General features: G+C 48.8%; 1 protein-coding gene across 31 annotated transcripts in view; it reads right to left on the bottom strand.

The window, feature by feature from the left end:
• CEP164 (centrosomal protein 164) overlaps positions 1-16,865 on the bottom strand; it is a 111,979-nt gene that overhangs the window by 62,889 nt on the left and 32,225 nt on the right. For 15 of the 31 annotated variants that reach the window (XR_006287087.1, XR_006287089.1, XR_006287088.1 and 12 more), the window contains 6 exons: positions 16,133-16,573; positions 13,396-13,470; positions 12,033-12,116; positions 7,979-8,064; positions 6,046-6,204; positions 538-750 (listed from right to left, as the gene is read on the bottom strand). Coding sequence is in view for 26 of the 31 variants with exons in the window: in XM_043534210.1 (XP_043390145.1) it covers positions 538-750; positions 6,046-6,204; positions 7,979-8,064; positions 12,033-12,116; positions 13,396-13,470; positions 16,133-16,573 (1,058 nt within the window). In the remaining 5 variants the exon portion in view is untranslated. The remainder of the gene's footprint in view (positions 1-537; positions 751-6,045; positions 6,205-7,978; positions 8,065-12,032; positions 12,117-13,395; positions 13,471-16,132; positions 16,574-16,865) is intronic. The other 16 variants (XM_043534211.1, XM_043534212.1, XM_037882511.2 and 13 more) reach the window with 4 other exon arrangements.

Here is a 16,865-nt window from a genome sequence, read left to right as displayed (position 1 = left end):
ACATCTGCCATGCTGTAAACCATTGAGCACAGAGAAGGACACTTTACCCAGGTTTACAACCTGAGAGACAGGTGCATATGCTGAAAGCTACATTTGTGTCAGATCACAGCTCTTCTTGCTGGACTAGGAGGAAAAGGCTCCCTGCTCTATGCTGGAAAGACCAAGAGCTTTATCCAGACACAGATGCACACTCTGCACATACACTTCAAGGATTTACATCATGTCCATAAGCAGCGTTTATGGGGGAACGCTATTGGCCGTGAGATGCACAGACTGTCATGCACAGCACAGAGCCTGAGGAAGCAAAACGAGTCCCTCACTCGTCTCCACCCAAAAATCCCAGCCCAGTCCCCCTGTGCCCAAGGCACTGGCAAAGTGGCACCAGTCTCTTTTGCACAGGAGAGACAGTCGCTCGCAGACACCTCAAGATCACAGGGATGGCAGAGTGTGGTACAGCACAAGCGTGGGGTCTCCAGCAATGAGTCACAGCAGGGGAAGGTTTTGGAGGGGAGGCGTTAGAGTATGAAAGGAAATTACCGGAGGGACTTTTCTTTTTGCTGATGAAGCACTTGAGCTTCTTCCTCCTCCTCTTGCCTCAACTCCTCCTGAAATCGCTGAACCTTCTCCTCCTTTGCTTGCAGTAAACGCATTTTTTCTTGCTCCAGCTCCTGCTCCTTGGCTACTTCCTCCAGGGATTCTGCGGAAAGCCAGTTCAAGGACACCACTTGCTTGATTTCCTCCCCAAGTTGTCTGCCAGAAAAAAAAAATAAAGCTGTCTTGAAAACAGGATAACAGAGAACTGGCTAATGCAATGAGAACAGTACCACTCCACCTACACTGCAAGGATCTCAAAGCCATGTACAAATGCCAGCTAAGCACCCCTCAACACACCTTGGTGAGGTAGGGAGGGGATTCCCAGAAATCACTGCCACCACCACTGGTATGTAGCCACCTCTGGACTGGAGCACAGCTGCTGCTGACCAGCTGTGCAGGACAAGCGATGAAGAAGAGTGGTGTAGGTGGGTGCAAGCACCGAGACGGGAGAAGAGATGGAATGCGCTTCGCCATACAACTTATCCTCTTGATATTCCTCTCAGCACGACTGGAGAACTGAGCCATTCTCACATCAAGCTCCCACCCAACTCTCTGTTGGCGATTATACCACTTGCCCTGTATCCAGTTGGGTCAGCAGGGGGAATTCAGGGAGGCAGCATGTCATTACCAAGCTGGAATTTAACCAGCAGCGCACCAGGGTTAATACCGCAACGCTTCCAGAAAGAGCCCTCGACAAGTATAAAGGACATGCAGCCAGGGCATGAGTTTTATATTTCCTTCCAAAGACAGCCCCTCCAGCAAGAGTCCCCAAGTACCACGGACTGAATCCAATACGGAGGCAGGGAAGGACCCCTCCTCCAGTAGCATCTAGGTATTCCTTGCTTGTCGCCTACTCCTGTTCTGTACTGGCCCATCACCACTTCGCTTGCAAGATGTGCCAGGACCCCAGTGCACGAGAGTCAGGCCGGGGGGAAAGCGCTTGGTGACCATGCAGCCGCAACTGGAGCTTCCAGGCACTACTGGCAAACAGACAAGGGAAGAGGCAGAGTCTCAGCCCGGCCTGGAGAACAATGGGCTCACTCTGAAAGGCCAAAGGCTCTAAGCTGCAGTCTATGCAGCGACTAGAGTATGACAACGTATGTTCTACGGGCCCATTTGGCCAGGGCTCGGAGAATGGCTCACGTAGAGGAGCAGGATTTGGCAGCTGCCTTTTGTTTCCATATAGGCCAGAAAGGTCTCGGCTGAATGGGCAGAATAACAGAGTAACCTCTGGGGAACAATTATTCTGTTGTGAAAAACAGACACACGGAATACCTCTAGCGTAAGCAGGAAACCGAGCAGTGGATAAGCCTCACAGTCGGATCAGGCAGCAGGGAGTAAGTAAGCAGAACTCCAGGTGGAACACATGGCTTCATAAGGCGGCCCCAGGCGCCCTCCTGTGGCAGGCCACAACCAAACAGGCATGCCTGCCTCAGCTTCCCTCCTTCACGGTCCCCAGTAACGCCACACAAACTCTCTTGCCTCAGAAATACCCCTCCTGGGCGCCAGTTTATTACTAAAACATCGTACAAACAGTCCGTAACAAACACCCCAAAAGGCAGACCGTTTGTCACCTCCAGTGCAAGTAGTCCTTAAAGTCCCACAATAGCTAGTCCATTGACTTAGGACTTACTGCACTCTACCGTCTTCCACCACACCCAGGTTCTTCTCCGATCCTCTCCTGTCCTCCTGCCCGGACAGCTGGACTGCAATGCACTCTTCCCAGTGAGAACCCCTCAGCCTCTCTGCTGGGAGATCATCCGCACCAGGGACCGCCCATCGCGCCCCTTGGCCCCCTCACTGGTCCCCTGGGTCCAGCTCTCCAGTGTGGAGATGTCAGTGGGTAAGCTCCTCCATGGCCCTCAGCTGTAACTCTTTGGCTTAGAAGTGAGCAGGCCCTCTGCTTTTTTTGCTGCCTTCAGCACCAGCACTCCAGCCCTTGTCTCAGCCTTGGGGAGGCCAACTGGCAAACCCCTCTCCTGCCTTCAGCTTTCCTCCAGGAACCTCCTACAACTCTCTTCGAGGACCTCCTCCCTCTCTGATTCACCCTGATCCTTTATAGCCCCAGGTGCTGCCTTGCCTTCTAAATTGGCCAAACTGAGAGCACCTGAGCGGGCACAGGGCAGCTGGACCTTCACCTAAATGGGCCACCTTGTGACAGGGGGCCACAAGAAAACAAGAACAAAGAGAAACGCCCATGAATGCAAAACCTTGACCCTCCAGTTCGGTAACCTATACACGAGGTTGGCAAAGTTAGCTCTAGCCAGTGAGCTGCTCCAGCCATTAGGGTTCTGCAAAAAGACCCCCGATCCCCCAACCACAAAGCACACAGTGGGTTCCTTGCCAGTTCATGATGCAATGCCAGCCCTCCCTCTCACTGGCCAGGTGACACTGTGGGAGGAGGCCTCAGGTCACAGGGGACATTAGAAAACAAGCAGGTTTGACCAGGCTGCACCAGTTCTACAGAGAACAGTTACAGGCAGAAGATGATTAACCAAAGTGCCAGACTAATTCAGACAAGGGTAGGGGAAACACCTCAATGTTCTTCCAGGTCTCTGCCATGCCCCGAGATCTAATCTGGTTTGCTTGGGCAGCAAAGTCCCTGGTACAGGTAATAACTAGTCAGTGATTTATCTATAACCCTGGGAGGACACTCGAGGTGAGGACCTCAGAGGAAGCTTGGGGGCTCTGAAACTCAGGCTTCTTCACTCAAGCGGAATGAGAATGCATTGAGACAACCATTACACAGAGAGAGGGATGAAAAAGCTCCTGCATACCCTTTCTCAGCTCGGCCTGGATTGTGACCAAAAGCAGCTTTCTTGCTTGGGAAGCAGCAAGGACACACTGCTCAGCTATCACTGGGCACAGCACCACAGTAATGCCTCTAAAGAAACCATTAAACCAAACACGACTGGGGCTCAGGAGAGTTGGGCTCTAGTCTTGGCTTTGCTGCTTCCATGCTGAGTGACCTAGGAAAGCAGCTTCCCCTCTTCATGCCTCAGCTTCTCGAACTGACACACAGCACAGCCTCCTTGGTGGAAGGGGTAAAGATCAGCCTCTGGACACAGAGGATACCTAAGTGACTGCTTTTCTCCCTGAACCATCCTCCCACAGCTGCGGGGCTTCTGATGTGACTACCTACATTGGGGGAATGGAGGCAAGGGGCTCTCCCCTTCTCATCCAGCCACCGCCTGAATTTGCTGATCTTCACAAGGACCCCCTGGTCCTCAAGCTTGTGCAGAAGAGGGCAAGGGAGAAGAGTTTCTCTTTCACCTCTTCAAGCTGGGGGAGCACTGGTGTCTGGGTGATGTGAGCTTCCACCAGTTCCAGCAGCAGCACCTTCCCACTGTGCTAATGCAGAAAGGCCACGTGTTATGACAACACATGCTTGTGTGGCCACGTGTTCGAAAGAACCCAGCAGCCAGTGTCTTTGGAAAGTCTGGCTCTCCCTCTTTTCCATAGATGAGCTCACAGCCCATGAAGTGGGCTCATGTTTAGAGTTAAAGGAAGGCGAGTGTGGCATGAGTCAGAAGGAAGTCTGCTTATAACAGGGAAAAGCTGAGGCTTCCCCACAAATATTCTGGTGAACAGCAATCATGGGGGCAGAAAAAGAAAGAGGGGGGGAAGGAAAACAGAGAAAGAGTCAAGAGTTTAAAAAGAAAATGTAATTCAGTCATAAAGCCGCTTGAGCCCACCAGCTCAAAGCCGGGGTTCTTTAAATACGCAAGTAACATGCACAAAAACGGCGCTCTTTCCACGGCACCTCCATTTTCAGAGAGAGCTCGGCCTTCTCTTCATTCGTCTCGTCACCTGATTCTGCACGCACTCACATTGCCTGCCATGGGAGCATTGCTTATACCAGGACTGCGGGATTGGGGACCGGTTATTTTACGTAGCCAGCTTCACCCCTTCCCCAGCTAAAGCAAACCAACCAGTGTCTGGCTCAAACAAACACGCTACCTATGGGCCAGTATTTTCCTGAATCAGCAATATAAATGTGCTGGAAGCTTGCTGGCCTCCAGTAACAGAAAGCAATAGGGTCTCTAAAAATTCAACAGAAACCAATCTGTTTTTAATTCAGCTTTTTCAAAGGGCAGCAAAGTTATGAGGCCTGAAAGAGGCTCAAGGGGAAAAAAAAAACTGCACTGCTCTCGGTAAAAAATAAAATTCTGCTTCCCAGGTGGTGAGATCGAAAGCTGTAGGCCTTGGCACGCTCCGACACCGCTGAACTGAGGCAGAGGCTGCTGGGGAACAGGGAATTCAGCGATGTCCGTAGCACCAGAAAAAGGGTGCAGTCACTACAGAGAAAGCGAGCTGCGTAGGGGCGGGCCCTTGGGGCTATAGATAAATCATGCACTCCTCATACCGCCGTACCACTTCCCAGTGCATTGCCCATGTCAACGCTACATGTAACAACGCCCAAAGAAAACAGGTGCTGCTCATCGTCCTGAGCTGGACAGCACTCCAAGCTCCTGGTCATTATTTCCCCCCTTCCCCACCTCCATTTTCTTTTTTTAAAAAGCATTTACACAAACTGTTCTCTGTTTTTCAAGGCAGGTATTTTCCTGGACACTGCACTGGGACACCCTCACACTTCCCTACCAGTGACCACAGATTGTCTCGAAGTTGCATGTACCCTGTGAGGGCACCACCAGTTCTGCCCAGTTACACCTGGTGTTTTTTTCAGTACAGGCACAAAAATCTGCAAGATTGTTTCCACCAAGATCTGTTGCTGTGGTAGGACTGCAGGTACCTGACTGCAAAGGCCACCAGTTTAGTAAGCGATGAGCCACTGGCCTTTATTGGGGACTCTAGTTCTATCAGCTGGGGCTGCGATCTCACCAGATAACACAAGCCAAGACGTAGTCCGCTGTTCACGGATGGCAGTTAAATGCATTTGATACTTGTGGCTCTGGTCTCAGTAGTGCTCAGCAATTATACTTTGAGGAATCAGCTCTCTGGCATAAAACTAGACAGGCATGGTTGGCCTTTCTAACCACACAGAGACGCTGAAGTGCTGTCTTTCAAGCAGGAAGTGAGCAAACCTTGCTTCAATCATTTCTGCACTGCCTAGGAATGAACCTGACGATCTAACTCCTCACCTGAATTTTCTAACTCTCAGTAATTAGATCATGAAGCCTGGACTCTAAGGCCCAGTGGCTGGGCAAGAACAGCAGCTACTTCATTTTCCCCAACACAGACAATTGACACACTGGGTTATTGGTTGCAGGACTGGCAGCAAAACAGCGCCTTAGGAACATGTGCACTTAGGAGCTGCACACTAAAGTGCTCTTGTTTTTACACTCATTCTCCCAGTGCCAACTGAGAATCTCAGCTGAAAGCACCAAGCCACATCTTCAAATTCAGCCAGGGTCACATACGAGAACCTCATACAAGGCAGCAAGAACTCTCCTGCTCAGAGTGCCAGAGGAATTTAATGCGAGCCCTTACGCCTGGTGAGGGGCTGCAGGCTCTTCCGGATTGGTCAGACTATCCAGCGATCCCTCCTTTTGCTCCAGGGCAGCTGTATCTTGCTGGCTGGCGTTCTTTAAACTTAAACACTTCTCTTCGGCCATTTCGCAAGCACTGAAGGGGCGCTGGTCCCTCTCACTATGCAGCAGTAAAAAGGTAACAGAATAACAGATTAGTGAAAAGTGGACTCCACTGCTTGCTCCATTTCAACAGGATGGAGGGAGACCAGGATGCAAAGCCAGAGTGAGGGATGCACACATCTGCAGCACCACTGCATACCTGACAAGGGTACCAGTTAGTTAGTCCAACACTGTTGTTGCCTAAGGACAAAACAACAGCTCCCTTCCATCATCCAAACCAGCGTAGGAGTTGGAAGCACTGAAAGACTAATAGGTGGCTGGGGGGTATAAGTGAGAGTCTGACAATCTCTAAATGCTGTATCCCTTCCAAGGAAAATTTCCCTTCTTTTCCAAGTCCTTGGAGAATTTCCCAAAGCATATTTGAAGACAAACCAATCCCATTTGCAACATTTATACTGTATCTGAACTACAGCTGGAAATACTGGCAGGCATGCCCATATCTACAGTCCTACAGCATCTTAGAGGCAGAAAGACAAGAGACACCAGACAAGTACAAAGCAGCTTTACCAGCAGACAGGAGGAATAAAGAATGAATAGAGTGAACACACAGCTCTGGGAAGCAGGTATAGAGAGATAAGATGTTTGCTGCACAGAGGATGTATTTTCAGGGAGCCTTCATATGAGCAGGATCTCAGAGCACAAGTTCACTGGGTTCGCCAGTGTCTATGGCAGGTCATAAGGACTACTGCAATCAGTCTCTCCATCAGCCTTTTTGGAAGAGGGCCATCTTTGGCACTAGGGCACAGGACCATGGTTCCCAAATGCCCAACACACCAGAATACTTTGAAACTACACATGGAGATTAGGTTTCTTACAAACAAAACATTCTTCAGCTCCCAGCAGAGACTTGCGGGAAGACTGAGCTGCTTTGGTCAGAACATTTCTGTATTTTTAAACTTGTCACCACAAATAGAAAACAAGCAAACAGATCTTCTAGTCCCTGCAATAACTAAGTGTTAGGATGCCCATATTGTTCCTGGGATAGTAAATGTTGCTCTCCAGAATTAAAACTTCAACAGATCATGACACAAAATAGTCTAATATGGATACTGGATCCATTCTGCCTGCTGTAGGAATGTACCCTCATGGAAATAAATGGAGTTGGTCCCACTTAGGTCAAGGCTGGATTCACCCATTGTCATTAACAGGGAGCCGGGCTGTCACTGAAGAGCATTTAGCCACTGATAAGCTAGCTGCACAGTACTGATATTCCAATAGGCCCAGTATATCGTGGACTGGGAGGGGCTGCTTCAGGCCCTGAATAACCTGATGATATAAATGATATGTAGTGACTGAGACTCCCATAGTTAAATGCCAGGAGCCACAACAGGAGATTTGAACTAGTCCAAAGCATCCTGATAGGACTGCGAAAATGTTAGCTATATTCACCCAGATCAGCAACACAGAAGAAAAGAAAAAGTTTTCTAGCCTTAGAGAAAAGCCAAATAGCCTTAAGGGAAACAAGAAGCTGACTCTCTCTCTCTGGTGGAATTTTCAGGGAGATGAAAGTACATCGTTTGCTTGCCTACCCAGCCAGAGGCCTGAAGCAGCACTGAACCTGCCGAGACAGCAGGGGAGAGGGAAAAGAGAAGAGAAGAAAGTGAAAAATCTTAAGATAAGCTGTAGAAACCCTGGGGTGTTTAGCAGGGGGATTCCTGCAGGGGTTGCAATGATCACACTACAATAGCCTCAGGTATAGGCTGGATAGGAGAGCAGTGGGGATCTTGACCTCCACATCCATCGTTTGTAGTACTGGCCTGTTTATACCATACCTCTCAGCAGCTTTGGTTCTTTTGCTTTGCTCTTCTTCTAAACTGGCTTTGCTTGGGTCCTTTTCCTCTTCTCCCAGCCCCTGGGCCTGCAGGTAAAAGCAAACGGTGTGGGGTTTGCAGACTCCATTACTCTTGAGAATTTACAGTCGCTCTGCAGAAGAGATGAGGGAAGCCTGTGCTGCTTTGTCCCTGTAGCTGAGCACCACACTGAAGCAGCAAATAAACTGGCCCTCAGAAAACAGTCCAAGCAATCGCTAAAATCAAAATGTTCTGTCCTTCTCTGGGGCACGAAAGACCTCAAAGAGCTTTACAAACAAACACTAATAAACCTGACAGCATCCTTGCAAGATGCTTTGAACTGTCTAGTGATTTTGGGGGCCAAGTTGACACATCTGAAAAGGTTTTCAGAGAGCGGGGGCTCAGCACCTTGGAAAGTCAGGTCGGGCACCAGAACCACTTGCCACTTTTGAAAATGTTGGCTTGAATCCCGAGCCCAATTTTACAGGAAGGGAAACAGAGATGCAGAAGTGAGGCCAAATTCACAGCAGGAGTCAGTGGCTGAGCTGGGAGTAGACCCTTACTCCTGACTCAGTCCTACGTCATGGCTTCTCTCCAGGACAGCATCAGATCATGAGGGGCCAGACTCAGGTGCGTACAGGTGGAGTCAGACCCCACCACATGGAGACAAATTGCCCTCTCGCAGGCAACACCCTTGGGACTCTGGGGTAGGAAGACTCTCTCGCTAGCATCCACTTGGAGTGACTGCTGCTGCCTGGTTCACGAAGCAGCCTTGCACAATTGCCGAAGGAAAGGGGGATCTTCTAGCAGGGGAGAGAGGAAATCAGTGAGCCTGCAAGTTTACAAGGTGCCTAGGAACATAAGGGGAGTGAGAAGCAGACAACTCAGTCTCAGATAAAGAGCCAATGCAATGAGGCCAACAGATGAGAACAAGGCTAAGGCATCAGAAACAGCCTCCCCCTCCACCCAGGGAGGGCAAGGCAAGGCAAGGCCCGTTAAAGCCTACATGTCCTGGACCCAAGGCCTCCCTGCAATCCAGCTGTTGCTCCTGTGAGGGGAGTGCCTCTCTGGGAGGGAAAGTGTTAACAGCCCATCTCTTGATCGGAGGCTCCCCGCACACTCATTGGTGGCTGAGTGCTCGGGAGCTGAGGCGGTGACTTTGCCATATGGAAGTGCACCAAGGGGCAGGGCCAACGTTTTAAAAAAAATGAAATTATAAATAGCAATGATTTATGCAAATTTCTAGCAAAGCAAAGAGCAGAAGAATTCCCTCCTAGTGCTGTCACTTCTCATCACGTCAACCCAGTCAGACCTCTCCCAGGCAGCTCCTGCTCATGCCCTCTCTCCTGACTGGTGCAATTAATGGCTTCAGGTCCCAAAAACCAGGTACCTCAGCAAACATCCCCTGGCTTCAGATGGGATCCGTTATTGTCACCTTTGAAAGCACAAATGGCTATTTTTATTCATAGAAAGATCTCATTCCCCTACTAGAGTAATTGGTGGGGAGTCTACACTTATAGCTGCCACCTGGCTCTCACTTGGTCTCTTTCTCTCCAACTGGAGCGACCTGCACCCCTTGACACTGCAATTAAAGGAATTGCTTCGGTTCATTTTTAAAAGCTGGGGTTAGCCTGTGTCTTCTGCAGGGCATCAGAGTTCTAGCCCCAGGGACGGCTTTGGGCTAGTGGATTGAGCTGGGGGCTGGGAGTCAGGAGACTTAGGGTTTAAATCCAGATTTTGCCACTGACTCACTGTGTGACCTTGGGCAAGTCCCTTCCCCTCCCCATACCTCAGTACCGTCCAGTGGGGATCCTGGAGGAGAGTGAAGTGGTATTATTAGTCTGGTCTCCTGTTCTGCTGGGACGCAGATCTGCGAAACCGCTCAGGATGAAACACAACACTGAGGGTGAGACGGAAGGGGAGGAGAAATGACAAACTGTTCTCCAAGGGGGAAATCTAACCCAATTCCTTTCTAAGGGCATGATCAAAACCCACAGACGGCAAGATAAAGATTCCCATCGACTTTGAAGGCAATTAGACCAGGCCCTGTGCCTGTTTCTTTATTAGCCTTTTACCACTATTGCTACCATTGAGGCAGCTTCACTGGTGGAGCCAAACGTCAGCAGCTTAAACACTGTGTCCTCTAAGCCTGCTCAGAGCCAGTCTAGACAGCAAAGGGTTAACAGGGCTGCGGCTGTGGCACCTGGTCCACTCTAGCTACGCTGCTGGAGCTGAGCCTGGCGTAGCAATAATGGGATCACCAGGAGGGAAAATGCTAGTATAGATCAGACCGATAGGAATAATGTTGTTCTCGGAGTCAAATGAAAATCATCACCCTCAACCTGCAGAGGAGAAATCCCCTCCCTTCCAGCCCTAAAGAGAGGCCAGAAAAAATATTTCCAGTCTATACAAAATCTTCATCGGAGATCTCAAAGCCCTTGGCAAACCCTCCAGGCAGGTGTTCGCCCCATCTATAAAAGGAGGATTCGGGGGCAGGGTGGGGAGAGTGCAGTGCCTTATTCATCGTGAGTGCGGGAGCCCAGTCCCTTACTCTAGATAACAAACAACACGGCCTCTGCTGAGCCATTGGGCTCGTCTACTGCAGATCCCGACACAGGGTACGCACTGAGAAACGCAAACCCTAACACTGGCCGCTCAGCTGTCACACAGGCAATTTTATTTAAAGAAACAGGATATTTTGCCAAAGCAAAAGCAAGCCCCTTGTATAGAAATAAACACATTCTAAGCAACCAGAAGTGTCATTTGAAAACATCCTCTTTCAACACAAAGGAGCAGCTGCAGTTCTGCAGGGGGCACCATTTCAAACCCACCTCTCTTTCCTAGAGACAAGGCTGTAATAAACTCAAAATGTGTCTGATCCAACGAGGAATTTGTATGCATGATACTTATGCTGTAGCAAAAAGGAGAGGGGAAAATATACAGCAGACACATATTTTCTTTTCCTTTCACACCCGATTATCTTCATTATTAGGCACAAGAGGACAGGTGTATTCTCCAAACGCCACCTAAGCAAACTTGGATTTCTACTCTCTGCCAGACAGGTGGCGAGTTTGTCACTTGGGGTGTCTTCCACTCGGCTGATCGACTCACTTACAGATCAGATCAAGGCTGAGTAAACCCCAGCTGGAGCCCCGACCCAATGCTTACTGACACACAGTGCAACACATTCGTTCAGCTGATGCACTGCCAAGCTTACCTCGTACAGTGGGGAAGGTAAAACTGGCTTGTGGGGGCTGAAAAATTGGTTTGGTAACAAACTGGAGAGAGACAGATAAAACCTCCAGATGCCCAAAAGCCTCCTTCAACCAGAATTGGGCTCAGTCAGTCACTTCCTGGATGTGGTAACTGCACACACTCGCCACACCACAAACACACACCTCTGTTCACATGCCACATTGACCCAGAGAGAGGGTCTCATTTTCCCAACAAATTAGGCCACACACACAAAAAACATAAGACGCCAGAGCCTCTTCGTACTGACATCTGTCCGAGCAAGTCAGCCTCTGGTTTTCTTGGAACATTTGTTTATTTTTTTCCCTGCCATTGTTTTCCATTATCCAAATCCCACCCGTCCACTTAGGAGAAAGAAAGAGAGAAACACACACACACACACACACACACACACACACAGAGCAGGAAAATATAAAATACACTCACCATCCCACCAGCAATCGCCAGAGAAAGAGGGACCCAAGGAAAGGCAACATGCCCATTCACAGACACTACGAGGTATGTCTACGCTGGCTCTAAATGGGAACCAGCTTTCCAGCCAAGGAACATATTGCAGCTGCCTCTGCGTTTAGCTGTGGTTTGCATTCAGCATGGACAGGGCACCGCACTAGGGCTCAAGCAGATTGTGGTTCTAAGCCCAGCTCTGCCACTATTCATTGTATGGCCTCCACACTGCACTTCTGTTTCCCTTCAGACAGCCTCATATGAGAAGCTCAGAGCAAGTGCCAGCGTTACATTATCCCCCGTCCACAGCTCCATCGCTGACTGCACGGCCACCACTCACCTCAACCTTGGGGCTGTCCAGAGCAGCAGAAAGAATACCCATATCCAGGACCTGCTCAGAGATCTGACTCTGGAAACCAAAGTCCTAAAAGAAAATAAAAGGAGAAGGGGCTGGTTTCAGGTGTGTACATAGGGTCTAACAGAGATCCCCAGGAGTCAGAGCACAGACCTACCACACCCAGGGATATCCTTCCCACCTCTGCACAGTGAGAGCGAGTTGCTCCGAACTTTCGAGATTTGAACAGCAAGGATGGTGTAGAGAAAACAAGAGATAGCCATTGATCGACCTATTAGCCAAGATGGTCAGGGATGCAACCCCAAGCTCTCAGTGTCTCTAAACCTCTGACTGCCAGATGCTGGGACTGGACAATGGGGGATGAGTCACTTGATAATTGCCTTGTTCTGTTCATTCCCTTTAAAGCACCTGGCACTGGCCACTGTTGGCAGACAGGATACTGAGCTAGGTGGACCATTGGTCTGACCCAGTTTGGCCATTCTGATTTTAAGCAGTCTGAGCTCTGTGATGGATCCTGGCCAGTAAAATCTGGAAAACAGACTGTAGGTGAGAGAAAACATCTTGAACAAAGACTGTAGTCTTGCTAGATTAAGTTTTAGTCTTCTTGTTTTCACTTTTAATTGTTTATAACCATTTCTACCTTTATCCCACTAATTGAGATCACTTAACCTATGTCCTTTTGTTCATGAACTCATGTTATTTTTGCTATAAACCAACTCAGTGCTGTGCTTTAAGGGAGGGGTGTATACCCCAGTTAAGTTAATAAGATGCAATATAACAATGCTTTAACAGAGCAGCAAACTTAATATCCTCTGTGAACGAACGGTGACAGAGTCTGTGTGTCAAAGAGAACCGTCTCTGAGGAGCTCGGGGGCTGGAGTTTGCTGACTACTACCTGCCAGGCGAGGTTTGGGCTGGGAGAGCGCAGAGGAGTTTGCTGGTGAGGTAGGGAGCGGATACACAGTCCAATCTCCAGCAAAGCTCGCGCATACAGACACAGAGGGGTAACACATTGGCTCACAGCTCTGGATATCCCCAGAGTCAGAGCTGGGTTCCCTTCCCAACTCTACCACTGACTCACAGCAGGACCTCAGTCCAGACACTTCAGCTCTTGGGGTCTGTGTTTCCCCAGCAGTGAAATGGAGTTATACTGAGCCAAGCCTTTAAAAAGTGTTTGGAGACTCCTGGAAGCAAGCCTAAGCAAGTGCAAAATATTGTGTTGGTTTGGGCCACGCTGTGAAGTTCTTTCCCAGCAGTGGGGAGACAGGGACAGGGGACTGCAGGAGGCCTGAGGACTCATTTGCTGAGTGTTCATAGAGGAACACAAGGTCGATGCCCAAGGACTCACCGTCAGACGAAGCAGCTCATGATCCGAACGGTCAGAAACCTGCAATTCTTTCATGTGCTCACTGGCCTCGGACTCCTTTAAAAATCCAAAATTGATACTGTTACATTACAGTGTGTGTATACATGGCCATTTCCAACACAAAGCAGACCTACAGGTACTAGGAAAACAAATCCAATCTGTACATACCACAGAGACGCACCCAAGTTTCTTAGACGCTACACGAAAGGCATTTCTAAGGGTGTGACCCACAGACAAGCACAAGACGCCACTTTGCAGAGAGAAAGGGCTTTTGGAAGGAGGAGGGGCTGGAGAGGGTAAAGAAGTGCTCTTCAGATGGTCTCCACAACATTTGGACATCCCCTGATGAATGGCGTTCGTACAGTGCTTACGCTCCCCCACTTCTTCTACAAAGCTCTTCAGAACTCCAACCACTGCCAATTCTGACCATTATTCCCTCCCCAAGTCCAGCCTGCTGCTCTGGCTCCCAACTCAAGCCTTGCACCTAGCTTCGCTATTTCTCCCACTCCAGATCTCACGCTGCCCTGAATGCCTGGAATACACAACTGTAGCATCTACCACCGTGAGCAGCGTACGGTCTTTAAAAGGGCTATGCTCAGCAGCAAGTTCAACTCCTGGGGGTAAGAGTGTACAGGAATGTGCCCTATGCCCCAGTCCTGCAAAACTTACACACATGCTTAACTTTATGAACCTGAGCCAGACTGGGGAGGAATTGGCCTTTTGGGATATGCTGTCTATGGACTGGACACTGTGCATCTGTTTGGACCCAGCTCCAAGGGGCAGAGAGTTAACACGCCCTGCTGGAATGGGAACACTTCAGGCTCTGACTCTCACCAGAGACTGCATTGTAAAACACCTTGCTTATTGGCTTGGCTGCTTTCTGGGATCTCAATAGAAGTATGGTGGGAAATGTGACATGCGTACCGGAAAGGATCACATTCTGCAGAGTCAGTCCAAATCTGGAACCAAACCCCACAGGCTTGGTCCCCTCTAGCCTCACACCCTCTCTTCAGCATCCTTCCTCAGATGACTCACTTTCATATTCCTTCCTGTAAATATCAGGACCGGTAACTCATTTTACACATTTGCCCCATCTCTAAACAAGCCAAGAGAAACCACTGACAGCCGGGCATGGTGTGAACGTAGAATGATAGAATTGTAGGACTGGGAGGGACCTCGAGAGGCCATCTAGTCCAGTCTCCTGCACTCAGGGCAGGATTAAGTATTATCTAGACCATCCCTGACAGATGTTTGTCTAACCTGCTCTGAAAAACCTCCAACGATGGAGGATTCCACAACCTCCTTAGGCAATTTATTCCAGTGCTTAACCACCTTAACAGTTAGGAAGTTTTTCCTGATGTCCAACCTAAACCTCCCTTGCTACAATTTAAGCCCATTGCTTCTTCTCCTTCTTCAGTGAACAATTTTTCTCCCTCCTCCTTGTAACAACCTTTTATGTCCATCCCCCCACCCCGGTTTACTCTTTTCCAGACTAAACAAACCCAATTTTTTCAATCTTCCCTCATAGGTCATGTTTTCTAGACCTTTAATCATTTTTGTTGCTCTTCTCTGGACTTTCTCCAATTTGTCCACATCTTGCCTGAAATGTGGTGCCCAGAACTGGACACAATACTCCAGTTGAGGCCTCATCAGCGCAGACTAGAGCAGAAGAATTATTTTGTGTGTCTTGCTTACAACACTCCTGCTAATGCAACCAGACTGTTCGCTTTTTTTGCAACAGTGTTACGTTGTAGACTCATGTTTAGCTTGTGATCCACTATGACCCCCAGATCCCTTTCCACAGTACTCCTTCCTAGGCAGTCATTTCCCATTTTATATGTGTGCAACTGATTGTTCCTTCCTAAGTGGAATACTTAGCATTTGTCCTTATTGAAGTTCATCCTATTTACTTCAGACCATTTCTTCAGTTTGTCCAGATCATTTTAAATTTTAATCCTATGCTCCAAAGCATTGCAACTCCTCCCAGCTTGGTATCCATCCACAAACTTTGTAAGTGTATTCTCTATGCCATTATCTAAATCACTGATAAAGATATTGAACAGAACCAGACCCAGAACTGATCCCTGTGGGACCCTATCGATATGCCCTTCCAGCTTGACTGTGAACCACTGATAACTACTCTTTGGGAATGGTTTTCCAATCAGTTATGCAACCACCTTATAGTAGCTCCATCTAGGTTGTATTTCCCTAGTTTATGAGAAGGTCATGAGAGACAGTATCAAAAGCCAGACTAAAAGTCAAGATATACCACATCTACCGCTTCCCCTCTCTCCACAAGGCTTGTTCCCCTGTCAAAGAAAGCTACTAGGTTGCTGTAAAAACCAGCTTACTTACTACAGATGGCAGCACTGAAACCCGGGTCTTATTTCTCTTCTAAGATTTGAAATGTGTATCCCAGTTCAGCGTCTTTGCCTTCTGGATGCTCTGGACAGCACTTCTTATGTGCATTAAAACAAGGGATTTTCTAGAGACAAAACTGGGAATTTGTAGAGCACTTGCACCCCAATTCAGGAATGCATTACTACTAGGAAAGCCTTACACACATGCTTCACTTTAAGTCCATGCCAAGTCCTATTGCAGTCAATGGGATTTAAGCACATGCTTAAAGTGCTCTCCTGAATGAGGGCCTTACAAAGCAGTAGAGGCTGCAGGCAGCAGTTCTCACAACAAGCCCTGCCCAAGCAGGCAGATTTCTTACTTTCCCAGCGTCCAGCTTGCTGTCAGTTTTCAGATCAGTTGCTTCTTCCCTCATTCCATTTACAATCTTTTCATTGACAGACATGGTGTCAATGGTGACAGCCACGCTTTCCAGCTGATCTGTCTCAGCAGCTCTAACATCTGGAGACGCAGCTACGGGATGCCCTTGACTGCTGACCACATCTGTCCCCACCGCTGTCCTTTCCCCCGGAGTTCCTGATTGTTTGTAAGCTACAGAAACCACATCTTCTACATCAGTATCTTCCTTTTCTAACAGTTCATTCCCCATGGGTTTCCCATTGGACTCCTCTTTGTTCAGGCCACACAGGCTGCTGTCAGCATCTCTGTTAAGCAGTTCATCCAGAGTTGGAGGGCGCACACCATCAGAATCCCAGGGAAACTCTTGACTTTCTTCAGGGTGATTCACTTTCAAGGACTCCTTCTAGGCAGCAAATTAAACACAATTAGAGCTACATAGCGCTCATGCTTTGCCCCTTCTCTGGGAGGATCCTTTGTACCAAAGTGGGTCTATATTCTCCTACAGGAGGACAAGGAATCACAAAGCTTTGGGTGACTTCGGCAAGGCCAGTTTGAATTTGTTTAAATTTATCCCACTTTTTGAGAAAAGGAACCTCATTGTGAGGAATGTCCTCGTCTCTGAGGGGGGGGATTTGTTTTGCTGGAATTCTGCTTTCATACCCTAGGGATCCCAAGGTGTGCGAGTTAGCGTCTGA

Source organism: Chelonia mydas, chromosome 22 (assembly GCF_015237465.2).
Source record: "Chelonia mydas isolate rCheMyd1 chromosome 22, rCheMyd1.pri.v2, whole genome shotgun sequence".
Classification (NCBI taxonomy): domain Eukaryota; kingdom Metazoa; phylum Chordata; order Testudines; family Cheloniidae; genus Chelonia; species Chelonia mydas.
This window is presented reverse-complemented; position numbering and strand designations above follow the sequence as displayed.